This window comes from Oncorhynchus gorbuscha, linkage group LG01 (assembly GCF_021184085.1).
Source record: "Oncorhynchus gorbuscha isolate QuinsamMale2020 ecotype Even-year linkage group LG01, OgorEven_v1.0, whole genome shotgun sequence".
Classification (NCBI taxonomy): Eukaryota; Metazoa; Chordata; class Actinopteri; order Salmoniformes; family Salmonidae; genus Oncorhynchus; species Oncorhynchus gorbuscha.
The window spans coordinates 55,365,702-55,379,919 of NC_060173.1; the positions used below are offsets into that span (position 1 = coordinate 55,365,702).

Genomic DNA, 14,218 nt, shown 5'->3' on the forward strand with positions numbered 1-14,218 from the left:
TCATGAGGAGGGAAAACAAGGGGGATATATTGAAGCAACATCTGAAGACAGTCAGGAAGTTAAAGCTGGGTTGCAAATGAGTCTTCCAAATGGACAATGACCCCAAGCATACTTCCAAAGTTCTGGCAAAATGGCTTAAGGACAACACATTCAAGGTATTGAAGGGGCCATCACAAAGCCCTGACCTCAATCCTATAGAACATTTGTGGGAAAACTTAAGGTGTGTGAGAGCAAGGAGGCCTACAAACCTGACTCAGTTACACCAGCTCTGTCACAAGGAATGGGACAAAATTCACACAATATTGTGGGAAGCTTGTGGAAGGCTACCCGAAATATTTGACCCAAGTTACACAATTAGTATTTGGTAGGATTGCCTTTAAATTGTTTATGTAAACTTCTGACCCACTGGGAATGTGATGAAAGAAATAAATCTCTACTATTATTCTGAAATTTCACGTTCTTAAAATAAAGGGTCCTAAGACCGGGAATTTTTACTAGGATTAAATGACAGGAATTGTGAAAGAGTTTAAATGCACTTGGCTAAAGTGTATGTAAACGTCAACTATACATAAGTTCAAGAGTAAAAATGTGCTTAACAATACACATACGTTGCATGGATTAATAAGAATAGTGTTTAAAATAGTGTTTAAAATAGTATTTTTATGACTACCTCATCTCTGTACCCGACACACAGTTATCTGTAAGGTCTCGCAGTCGAGCAATGAATTTCAAAACAAGATTCAACCACAAAGACCTGGGAGGTTTTCCAATGCCTCAAAGGGAACCTATTGGTAGATGGTTAAAAATAAAATCAAAAGCATGGTGAAGTTAATAATTACATTTTGGATGTTGCATCAGTACACCCAGTCACTAAAGATACAGGCGTCCTTCCTAACGCAGTTGCCGGAGAGGAAGGAAATTGCTCAGGGATTTCACCATGAGGACAATGGTGACTTTTAAAAAAAATGTGAGAAGGAATATAAAAATATTACAAACATTCATCCTGTCTGCAATAACACATTAAAGTAAAACTGCAAAAAAATGTGGCAAAGAAATTAACCATGTCCTGAATAAAGTGTCTTGGGCAAATCAAACACAACACTCAGTACCACTCCTCATATTTTCAAGCATAGTTGTGGCTGCATCATAGGTATGCTTGTCATCGTCAAGGATTAGGGAGGTTTCTTTGGATAAAAAGAAACAGATAAGCACATGCAAAATCCTAGATGAAAAACCTTGTTCAGTATGCTATCCAATAGATACTGGGAGACAAAATTCACCTTTCAGCTGGACAATAACGTAACACACTGGAGTTGCTTACCAAGACGACATTGAAAGTTCCTGAGTTACCCAATTACAGTCGACTTAAAGATCATATTAAATCTATGGCAAGACTTGAAAATGTCTGTCTAGCAATGATCAACAACCAAATTGACAAAGCTTAAAGAATGTTAAAATATTGTACAATTCAGGTATGCAAAGCTATTACAGACTCACAGCTGTAATTGATTCTAACATGTAATTGTCTCAGGGGGTTGAATTCTTATCTAATCAAGATACTTTTAGTCATGTAGTGTATGTGGACACCTGCACCTCAAACATCTCATTCCAAAATCATGGGCATTAATATGGTCCCTAATTTGCTTCTATAACAGCCTCCACGCTTCTGGGAAGGCTTACCACTAGATGTTGGAACATTGCTGCTGAGACTTGCTTCCATTCAGCCACAAGAGCATTAGGGAGGTTGGGCATTGATTTTTGTCGATTAGGCCCGTCTTGCAGACGGCATTCCAATTCATCCCAAAGGTGTAAATTGGGGTTGAGGTCAGGGCTCTGCACGCCAGTCAATATTTTACACACCGATCGACAAACCATTTCTGTATGGACCCCACTTTGTGCAAGGGAGCATTGTCAAGCTCAAACAGGAAAGGGCCTTCCCCAAATTGTTGCCACAAAGTTGGAAGCACAGAATCATCTAACAAGTCATTGTATGTTGTAGCGGTAATTTCCCTTCACTGGAACAAGGGGACTAGCCCGAACCATATTATTGCTCCTCCACCAAACTTTACATTTGGCACTAAGCAGTCGGGCAGGTAGCTTTCTCCTGGCATCTACCAAACCCAGATTAGTCCATTGGACTGGACTGCCAGGTGGTGAAGCGTGATTCGTCACTCCAGATAATGCGTTTCCACTGCTCCAGACTCCAATGGTGGAGAACGTTACACCAATCCAGTTGACGCTTGGCATAGTGATCTTAGGCTTGTGTGCGGCTGCTCGGCCATGGAAACCCATTTCATGAAGCTCCCGACAAACAGTTATTGTGCCGACGTTGCTTCCAGGGGCAGTTTGAAACTTGGTAGTGAGTGTTGCAACCGAGGACAGACTATTTTTATACGCTACAGCACTCGACGGTCTTGTTCTGTGAGCTTGTGTGGCCTACCACTTCTCGGCTGAGCCGTTGTTGCTCCTATACGTTTCCACTTCACAATAATAGCAATCAGTTAACCGGTGCAGCAATTTGACGAACTGACTTGTTGGAATGGTGGCATCCTATGACGGTGCCACTTTGAAAGTCACGGAGCGCTTCAGTAAGGCCAAGGTACTGCAAATGTTTGTCTATGGAGATTGCATGGCTGTGTGTTCAAATTGTATACACCTGTCAGCAACAAGTGTGGCTGAAGTCAACCAAATCCACTAATTTGAAGGGGTGTCCATATACCTTTGTATATATAGTGTATATTAGTGTTACACAAATTGAAAAAACATTTAATCCCTCTTTGTAACACCAAAATGTTGAGAAAGTGAAGGGGTGTAAATCATTTCTGAAGTCATTCCAGGATAAAGTGACCACACGACAGGATAGACAGTAAACAGTAGCAACAGCATATGATGAGTCTGTCAATGCAGATAGTTAAATAGCTAACCAATAGCTACTATTTAGTAGTCTTATGGCTTGTGGGTAGAAGCTTCTCAGGAAACAAAAAAACCTTAGTTGAAGACTGAGTCACAAATGTGCATTGAAATTGATTAGGAACTGTGCACACTTTGGAGGTGTGTGGCCATTTGGAAGCACCAGTTAGTTATACCTCGCACTCAAACCCTTTTTTTTGTCTTGTTGCACCTACCCCAAATGTTCCAAGCATATTACCATACTACTGAATGTATCCAGAGTAATTTGATCAAATTCAGCAAATGTAAAATGCACATTAAATCAACAGTGTACCTTTAGTCTAAGAATTTCCCATAATCTCTAAACGGTTCCCTTTTACTTGCTACCATGGTTATGCATATGCCCCCCCCAAGCTCATACAGCTCCAGAAATCTCAAAGCTGTAAAAAAAAAAAAAAAAAAAACATTAATAGCATTTCCTCTGCCGGTCTCCCCATCCTGATGAGAGCTTCCTCCTAATGGGGAGTGAGTGACAGGAAGGGAAGTAACATCTACTAGCTGCTCCATAGACAGAGGATAGCCAATTTAATGTCTAGTCCTGGAGTTATGGTGTTCATCTTTTTCAGCATCTGGGCTGTGTTCAGTAGGCACGATGCAGGAGAAAACGCACAGGGTTGCCAAAGCTGGCATACACTCTTGGCACACACAATTAGTTAACAGGGATGTGTGCTTATTCCTCTCCTGTACTCCCTGTTCACCCACGACAGTGTGGCCACGCACAACTCCATCGATGGGCCTGCCGTGGAACGCGTTGAGAGCTTCAAGTTCCTCTGTGTCCAAATCACTAAGAACTTAATGCACACACAGTCGTGAAGAAACCGCGACAGCGCCTCTTCCTACCCAGGAGGTTGAAAAGGCTTGGCATGGGCTCTCAAAAAGTTGTACAGCTGTACCATTGAGAGCACTTTGACTGGCTGCGTCACTACTTGGTATGACAATAGCACTGTCCTCGATCGCGTGGCGCTACAGAGGGTGGTGTGGACAGTTAGGCGGTGTAAAAGGAAGGCCTGGAAAATCATTAAAAAGACTCCAAGCAACAGATGTCAAGTCAGACACCAACAAGCACCTGAACAGCTTTGATCCCCATGCCATAAGACCACTAAATAGCTAACAAAATATCAGTGTTGACCTTTATATTTTCTTATTTTTCACCGTCCCTATGCACGCTCACAGGGCCCAACACACACAGCTGCTACTTTTATTAATAATATATCCTGATGCCTAGTCACCTTTCCCCTATCAATACATTATCCCTGCACATTGTAAATATGGTACTGGAACCGACCCTGTATGTAGTATGCTTCATTTGTGTTATTTTTTTTAGATCTTGTGTGTTTGTTCTACCTTGTCATTTTTAGTATTAAAATTGATTACTGCATTTTTGGGGGCTAGAGCTTGTAACAAAGGCATTTAACTGTACATGTGACATTAAAACTATTAGACTCACCAGCACTGTGAACTTTCCACTGAGCAGTTCCGAGCGCAGAGGTTCCTCCTGGGGCTGTAATTTGACAATGCCCTCTTTCAGACGGGTCTCCTAGAAACATGAGAAATAGTTAAAAGGGAACATCAGGCCTGTGAGGCCTACAGTACAACATCCATCCACTACACAGGTGTTCGGGTTGCAATGTGTGCATGCTTTTTGCTCCAGTCCAGCACTAAACACACTTGATTCAAATCCACCTACATCTTCAATGTAGGCCGCTACTATTAGTCCAACCAGGCGTGTTTGTGCCGAGCCAGAGCAAAAGTCTGCTTCTGTTCCAGCCCAGCACAACGAATTCAAATGATAAGCTAATCAGTCTTCATTTAGGACCTCGATTTGTTGAATTGGCTGTGTTGGTGCTAGGCAGGAGCAAAAGATTGGAGGATGCAAAAAGAACTCCATTCCTCATCCCAGACAGCTCCTCAGAACTCTGACTGGCCTTTCCTTAATCTGTACTGATCAAAGGCTGGAAGGATGAAGGCAATAATATGGATAACGCCTATCAGCGAGTGTGCTTTCACTCGTCATGTGATTACAAGGATGTTTAGATGAAAGGAAAGAGAAAGGAAAATAAACCATTTGACAGATGAGCTTCAGGATGTGTTGCTTCAGTGCTAGGATGTGTCATATTACAGAGATACCGTGATATAGAAGCAGATAAGATATAAATACCTGTGGGAAGCTGTGAATGAAACCTTGTAGGCTACACTACAATAACAGTTCCAAAGAACTACCTGCCCAAGTGACTAGAGCGCCTTTACCTTGTCTCCCGCTTTGCTCCACACGGATCAAGAGGCTTCAATGGACTACCGTGGAAAACAGTTGGATACCCGTGGACAAAGGACTATGACGTATTACATAACATGCTTACAGTTATAGGAGGGGTCACCATAGAATGAATGTGGGGGACAATATACTAGTAGCCCTACGGGGCAATGTAGCATTCGATATTTAATGAGAGTGCACACAAAGCACACTACCCGTGAGTACAAATGGGAGAAATGTATTTTCTTCAAATTGTTGTGGCCACCTTCAACCTTTTTGTCCAGTTTAATGTATTAGAGCCTTGCATTTGTCCTCTGGTGTGACATAATGCTAATATAAAAAGACTTAATGATTCTCAAATTGACCAGTACAAATACAGTAAAGTTCACACTCAAGGGTATTAAAAAAAAATGTTTTGAGCAAAATACTGTTTTTTTAGACAACTGCAAACGTCAAGGAGTAGGGCATTCAAGGAGTGGTTTCAATGAAAAATTAGTGAAGTCATCAGCCCCCCCTTGCTTGAGGAACAATAGTGGTGCAATAGACTAGCCAGAACCGCTTCAAAGCACCGTGGCTTAGATTCTACAATATCTGGAACTCAGAGGAATGTGACACCAATCCTCCACAAGAAATACCATAATTTGGTGTTTTGTTGATGGAAAACACTTAAAAGGCACCTCTCTAGTGTTCAATTGGGTTGAGATCTGGCGACAGACTGCCATGGCATATGGTTTACATTGTTTTCATGCTCATCAAACCATTGACTGACCACTCGTGCCATGTGGATGAGGGCATTGTCATCCTATGGGGCCATAGACATGGCCTGCCCAGCATTTTTAGACATGACCCTAAGCATGATGGGATGTTAATTGGGGCGGCAGGTAGCCTCGTGGTTAGTGTTGGACTTGTAACCGAAAAGGTTGCAAGATCAAATCCCCGGGCTGACAAGGTAAAAATCTGTCGTTCTGCCCCTGAACAAGGCAGTTAACCCACTGTTCCTAGGCAGTCATTGTAAATGAGAATTTGTTCTTAATGGACTTGCCTAGTTAAATAAAGGTAAAACCACAGACTTTCAATATACTTAGTTTCCCTCATTTACTCAAGTGTTTCCATTATTTGGCAGGTACCTGTAGGTCACCATTTGAACCAAATGAAGTTATATTTGCCTTTATGGACCAAAAAAATAAAAAAATATTATTTTTTTTAAGACAAAAAAGGGTCACATCAACAAGCCAAATACAGCTCAACCTCAAACACTTTCATTCAAGCAGAGGTAAAACATGGTAATTTCAAACACCTTTCACACGAGGCCAGATTATTCCATCCTTAATTATTTTTATTTTTTTAAACACCACTAAAAAAAAAATATTAAAAAACTGATTAAGTGACTTAATGTAAGCAGCAAAATCTAGCCACATCCTGCTGCTATTCAGGAAATTAGAGGGAGAACAAGACATTTGGGAACTTTGCATTTTCTGTGGTGGATTGGAATGGACAAGTCCCATTTTGTGTTCAACAGTTAGAGCCATTTGTCCACAAAAGTGACTAAACACAGCCCCGTCCAAATGGAGGATTAATTAAAGGTCAACTGCCCCTTAGAACCAACTTCTCTGGTTTTAACCTATATGGCATCAATATGAGTCAAACGAATTAGTGTCCAAAATTTACTACAAACTGTAAATAGGATCAATTTTGGTCATCAAGTCAGGTCTCATCCAAAACTGAGTTGAGAGTTTGTCACGATTTACTGGAGTGATGGGTATGGATTACTTCCATGCCCACTTTTGCCAAATGTCTAAGTGCTCTGGAGCAGGTTTCTGTCAAGGATCTCTGTACTTTGCTCCGTTCATCCTTCCCTCGCTCCGTTCATCCTTCCCTCAATCCTGACTAGTTTTCTAGTCCTCCCTAACCAAAGCCCTTCTACCCAGATTGCTTAGTTTGGCTGGGAAGACAGCTCTAGAAAGAGTTTGAGGTTTCAAACATCTTCCATTTAAGAATGGAGGCCACTGTTCTTGGGGACCTTCAATGCTGCAGACATTTTATGATACTCTTCTCCAGATCTGTGCCTCGACACAATCCTGTCTATGCGCTCCACGGACAATTCCGTCGACCTTGGTTTTTGCTCTGATATGCATGGTCAACTGTGTGACCTCAGACAGGCGTGTGCCTTTCCAAAATCATGTCCAATCAATTGAATCTACTACAGGTGGAATCCAAATAAAGTTGTAGAAATATCTCATGGCTAAATCAATAAAAACAGGATGCACCAGAGCTCAAATTTAGCAAAGGCTCTGAATACTTAAGTAAATAAGGAATATACATTTATTTTTTTAATCCCATTTTCGCTTTGTCATTATGGGGTATTGTGTGTAGATTGATAAAAAATATTTAAAAATCCTCAGCAATTTTAGAATAAGGCTCTAACAAAATGTTGAAAAAGGTCAAGGGATCCGAGTACTTTCCGAAGGCACTGTCTGTATAGGTTTACTACTAGGGATGCACAATATCGGTAAGCATACTTTGAGTGCACTGTATATGCAAATTAGCCCATAACACCACCTATACAAAATAGGCCTAGGACTATACATCCTTTAAGCAGGGTTCATACAGACATTGGCAAGTCAAATTCAAGGACTTTATCAAGCACTTAATTGAAGGACTTCAGTGTTATACAACTGTATAATTTTTATAAAATGGTACATATAGGGCCTAATATACAGCAGAATCCCCTCCCCCAAAAAGCATGTAGCGTAAAAAAAGAAAAACTAGGCCATTACCACTAAGCATTTATATTTAAATTATGATTACATTCTAAAGTACTGTATGTGAGAATAATAAGGAGATTTTTCTGTAGCCTATGTGGCCGACGCAGGCACACATCAAGCTATGAATAGCTGAAGCATTAATCTCACCATGTGTCACACCATCGCTGTTTTTATAAAGAGAATGTGACAAAAACCAGGTTCCTCTTTTTTTTAAACTTTTTTTTTTTTATGGAAGACTGTTTGGAAACCCAAGTTGAAGCTAACATTTACCACAACACCCTTCAACTGAAGTGGCAGGAAACAAACGAGTGGACACATCGCTCACCAAATTTTTTTTTGTTGTGAGATCACAGATAATTGTAGGAGAGCAGGACAACTTATAAATTGGTTCCAACAATTACCCAGACTTTTTAAACACCACACTGAGGAGATGATGTCTGATTGTCAAGGTAGGCAGCCCACTCCAAATTCAAGTAGGCTAATTCAAGCCCCTTGTATTGTTTAAAATTGCAGGTCTAACATTGAGTGTTTTAATTTTTTATTCATTAGCAGATCATATTGTGAATAAGCCCATTACGCTATGTAAGTTGTTAAAATTAATAGAAATAGCGTTGTTTGTTGCGCAATAGTCTATCCTACACATTTGCGCACTGTAGCTCTAGTGGTTAGAGCGTTGGTTCAGTAACTGAAAAGTTGCGAGACTGAATCGAGCTGACAAGGTAAAAATCTGTTGTTCTGCCCCTGAACAAGGCAGTTAACCCACTGTTCCTAGGCAGTCATTGTAAAATGAGAATTTGTTCTTAACTGAACACTGCTTCTACAGTATTATGGAAAGTATGGTTTATTCTACATAAAACTGTTACACGGTTTAGAATATGTACATAGGTTTAACAATTGCACTCTTCTCAAATTACTCTGTAGGCTACTGACCGATGCAAAACTTCCTCAGTAGTCTACATCTCACATCTGCCTGTAGGTCTTGAACTCTACCTGCTCAGCACATGGGTTGAGGCAAACTCATGTCATCCACCTGTCCATAACCTGTAATACATTACATAGATGGAAAGGACTTTGTCACTTACCGGAGACTTTGCTAGTAAAGTGCATATTCTAACACTCAACTTCACTTTTTCATGACACTATATTTACACCCGCTGTAACATATTGCATTATTTTATGGCTGTTATGACACCTAGATAAGTGTCAAAAAAATGTTTTCCTTCCGTTTGAAAGTGTGTTTCTTAAATTCTTCAATCATTTACAAAATAATTATAAATAACTTGTAGAAAATACATTATGACACTGTCATGGCCATCAATCATATAAGCCCAAATGTGTGCACGCCGACATGTACACATACACCTGCATGTGACCAGAGGAGGTTCTTCCAGGGAGGAAGAGGGGGATGTTCCCCCTCAAATGTAGGAAGAAAAAAAACACATTTTAATTCAAATAAATCTTTCTAAAAAAAGTTTAGTTCAGCAACCACTGGCATGCCCCACCCACACACACACCCACCCACCCTGTAGCTGTGGAAGAGCTCGATGGCCCGGAGCACGTCGAACTTGCGCGCCATGAGGAACTTGACGGCCACTTCCCATGACAGGGGGGACACTCCATGCTGAGTGGTCCACTTGTTGATTTCCTCCAGAAACTCCTTGGTAGCCTAAAAATACACAGAGAGAGAGATGGTCACACACAATGTACTCACTCCAGGGAGAAATGAAGACTAGAATAAGTGAAAATCAAGTTTAACATGATACATCCTATGAGGAAGTGGTGCATGTATGACCTTTCTATGACATGAAATGCTATCTCACAGCAGGCTACAGAGGGTAGGACAGCTCATAATAATGTCTGGAATGGCGTAAAGGTAATGGTATAAAACATGGAAACCATTCAATTTATTCCGTTACAGCCATTACCATGAGCCCTTCCTCCTCGTTAAAGTGCCACCATAGGTTTACTTAGGAAGGGGTGTTTGGTGGGGGTGGGGATAGCATCATTTTAAAAAGTTCAAATTATAGGTACAGTAGCACTTGCTTCCACATTTCTGTACTTCCAACAGTGGTCTATTAATCTAAATCAGAACTGGATTCCATAAGGTCTGACTATCAAACCTACCAACACAAGGGACGCGAGTGGCATTGCAAATGTACAGTCCCTTACTAGATGTCTGCGGGTGTTATTAAAATAGGCCGACTGCCTCAAGTCATCCCCCAGGGCCCGGTTTTCCAGGAAGTCAAACCAAATGTCAGAGAGACTGATGTTTAAATTCTTTGACATTTTTCTGCTGTACAGGAAAATTCCAGATGGCGACTAGCTGCTTATTGCAAATGGTCAAACCATTAAACGTACATGGCAGTTTCTCGTAAAAATGGAAAATACTTCGAAGACGAAACTCGGGAACACAGGTTTGGCCCAATGTACTTTTAGCCCAGAAACAAGATGGCGTCGAGGCCTCAATGCTCTTTGAATGAACGCCCATTTTCTGGGATTAAAGGTTGAAAACGGTAATACAGCACTAATTTGACCGCTTCAAGTCTAAGTACATAAAGCTATGGTGTAAGGAAAAATAGAAACATCCATTTATCTATCGTAATTTACTAGAAATCGTACAACGTCCGTTTGGTGATGGTTAAGCAAATGTGTTTTTTTCTTTAAAAAAAAAGTTAGATCCAGTTGCGGTGTGTTAAGGCAAATCTGTTAAGGCGGGTTGCGATGGGCTACGTGATTTTCTATACACACAGTCAATGTGGAGTGACACAGTGTGGGGTTTACATACACAGAGCCTGCAATAGTTACCGGTGTTCAAACTATCAAAGAACCGTCAGACCTAGAGATCTGACATTTTATAAACCTGTTCTGGAGCTTCAGTCGGTAGTGCACGGTGAGTTGTGTGGCTCAAAAAAAAAAAATCTCAGGCCAAGAAACACCTTAGTCCATTTGCAATAACTCAATTCATTTTGAACGGTCCGAAAATGACAACACTTAGTAAAGTCCCAGAAATCACAAGACCAGGTGCATTGAAACCGCCTCGACCCAGAGACGGACCCTAAAGTTTGTCCGATAGCCATTTCAGGGATCCTGTTACAACAACCGGAAAAAGTGCATTTTCAGCACTAATTAAGGTCGCTGCTCGGTCTCCGAACTCAGGAGTCGCTTCAGCTAGGCCTAAACATAATGTCAGAACTGGACCTGCAGATAACACGTTCTACGTTTTTTTAATGGTTTTAACAGAAGGTGCTGTGAACTTTGGGCCGGCTCTGAAATGTGATAGTTGGCTTCTAAATGAGTTCTAAACGAGGCGTCAGAATGATATCTTATTGACTGATGGCCTGATGCCCCACTTGAATGTAGCTCGCTTAGTTTGACTGCAGCGGCCGTGCAAAAGTAGGCCCGGAATGAAGCCTGACCTAAATTTGAGGTGCTTTTGGGTGACAGCAACAGAACCGTTAAGGTTACAAGCACAATGCATCCACAGGAATGTTGCTAAGGTCCTCCCGATAAGTGTGGAATTAACCCTCAACTTCTCTAGGGTAGGGGGCAGAATTTGGAATGAAAAGCATGCCCAAATTAAACTGCCTTCTACTCAGGACCAGAAGATATGCATAGAATTAGTAGATTTGGATAGAGACCACTAAAGTTTCAAAACTGCTAAAATAATGTCTGAGTATAACAGAACTGATTTGGCAGGCGAAAACCTGAGAAAAATCCATTCAGGAAGTAGGATTTTTTGTTGTTGTAGTTTTCTATTCAATGCCATTACAGTAGCCATTGACTTGGTAAATGACCTTTAAATGGCGTCAGACAGAGGCACTGCATCCGTCCTCGTGCTCCTAGACCTTTGTGCTGCTTTTGATACAGTCGATCACCACATTCTTTTGGAGGTTGGAAACCCAAAGTGGTCTACACGGACATGTTCTGGCCTGGTTTAGATCTTCTGTCGGAAAGATATCAGTTTGTCTCCGAATATTTTATCCTGACAAATCAACTGTAAATTTCAGAGTTCCCCAAGGTTCCGTTTTAGGACCACTATTGTTTTCACTATATATTTTACCACTTGGAGATGTCATTTGAAAACATGCTATGCGGATGACACACAGCTGTACATTTCAATGAAACATGGTGAAGCCCCAAAATTGCCCTCGCTAGAAGCCTGTGTTTCAGACATAAGGAAGTGGATGGCTGCAAACATTCTACTTTTAAACTCGGACATAACAGAGATGCTCGTTTTAGGTCCCAAGAAACAGAGATCTTCTGTTGAATCTGACAATTAATCTTAGTTGTACGGTCGTCTCAGATAAAACTGTGAAGGACCTCAGCGTTACTCTGGACCCTGATCTCCTTTGACGAACATATCAAGACTGTTTCAAGGACAGCTTTTTTCCATCTATGTAACATTGCAAAAGTCAGAAACTTTGTCCAAAAATGCAGAAAAATTCATCTATTCTTTTGTCACTTCTAGGTTAGACTACTGAAATGCTCTACTTTCCAGCTAAAGCACTAAATAAACTTCAGTTAGTGCTAAACACCGCTGCTAGAATCCTGACTAGAACCCCAAAAAATTGATCATATTACTCTAGTGCTAGCCTCCCTACACTGGCTTCCTGTTAACCTCTTGAAGCTAGGGGCACTATTGTTATGTTTGGAAAAATAACGTTCCCAAAATAAAACGGCCTATTTCTCAGGACCAGATGCTAGAATATGCATTTAATTGACAGATTAGGATAGAAAACTCTAAAGTTTCCAAAACTGTCAAAATATTGTCTGTGAGTATAACAGAACTGATATTACAGGCGAAACCCTGAGAAAAACCAAACCAGGAAGTTGCTTTATTTTGAAAACGCCATGTTCCATAGCCTCCATTTAAAGGGATATCAACCAGATTCCTTTTCCTACCGCTTGCTCAAGGTGTCAGTTCAGACAGTTTCAGGCTTTTATTTTGAAAAATGAGCCAGAAAGATAACATCGCGTCAGGTGGTCACATGAGTGTTGCTCGCGCAACAGTGTTTGGACAGCTATTGTTTTCCCTCTCCTACTGATAGACATTTGCGGTTAATATATTATCAATTATATATTTTAAAAACAACCTGAGGATTGATTATAAAAAATTTTGACATGTTTCTGTGGACATTACGGATATTATTTGGAATTTGTCTGCGTTGTCGTGACCGCTCTTTCCTGTGGATTTCTGAACATAACGCAACAAACGAACAGAGATATTTTGGATATAAAAAAATAATCTTTATGGAACAAAAGGAAGATTTGTTGTGTAACTGGGAGTCTCGTGAGTGAAAACATCCGAAGATCAAAGGTAAACGATTCATTCGATTGCTCTTCTGATTTGTGACCAAGCTACGTGATGCTAAGTGTACTTAATGTTGTCATGCGATCGATAAACTTAAACGCTTGGATTGCTATCACTGTAAAGCATAATTTTAAAATCTGAGACAGGTGGATTAACAAAAGGCTAAACTGTGTTCTGCAATATTGCACTTGTGATTTCATGAATATGAATATTTTTAGTAATACTATACTCGGCCTCATCTCAGGATGGTAAGTTGGTGGTTGAAGATATCCCTCTAGTGGTGTGGGGGCTGTACTTTGGCAAAGTGGGTGGGGTTATATCCTTCCTGTTTGGCCCTGTCTGGGGATGTCATCGGATGGGGCCACAGTGTCTCCTGACCCCTCCTGTCTCAGCCTCCAGTATTTATGCTGCAGTAGTTTGTGTCGGGGGCTAGGGTCAGTTTGTTATATCTGGAGTACTTCTGTCTTATCTGGTGTCCTGTGTGAATGTGAATTTAAGTATGCTCTCTAATTCGCTTTCTCTCTGAGGATCTGAGCCCTAGGACCACCTGGCATGATGACTCCTTGCTGTCCCCAGTCCACCTGGTCGTGCTGCTGCTCCAGTTTCAACTGTTCTGCCTGCGGCTAAGGAACCCCGACCTGTTCACCGGACATGCTACCTATCCCAGACCTGTTGTTTTAAACTCTCTAGAGACAGCAGGAGCGGTAGAGATACTCCTAATGATCGGCTATGAAAAGCCAACTGACATTTACACCTGAGGTGCTGACTTGCTGCACCCTCAACTACTGTGATTATTATTTGACCATTTGACCATGCTGGTCATTTATGAACATTTGAACATCTTGGCCATGGTCTTATATAATCTCCACCCGGCACAGCCAGAAGAGGACTGGCCACCCCTCATAGCCTGGTTACTCTCTAGGTTTTGGCATTTCTAGTGAG

The 14,218-nt window shown here is 41.1% G+C and overlaps 1 protein-coding gene across 2 annotated transcripts in view; it reads right to left on the minus strand.

The window, feature by feature from the left end:
- The window catches only part of ptpn9a (protein tyrosine phosphatase non-receptor type 9a), a 40,938-nt gene that overhangs the window by 18,120 nt on the left and 8,600 nt on the right, over positions 1 to 14,218 (minus strand). For both annotated transcript variants that reach the window (XM_046357350.1, XM_046357360.1), the window contains exons 2-3: positions 9,488 to 9,631; positions 4,397 to 4,486 (exon numbers count right to left, since the gene is read on the minus strand). In XM_046357350.1, the coding sequence (XP_046213306.1) occupies positions 4,397 to 4,486; positions 9,488 to 9,631 (234 nt within the window). The remainder of the gene's footprint in view (positions 1 to 4,396; positions 4,487 to 9,487; positions 9,632 to 14,218) is intronic.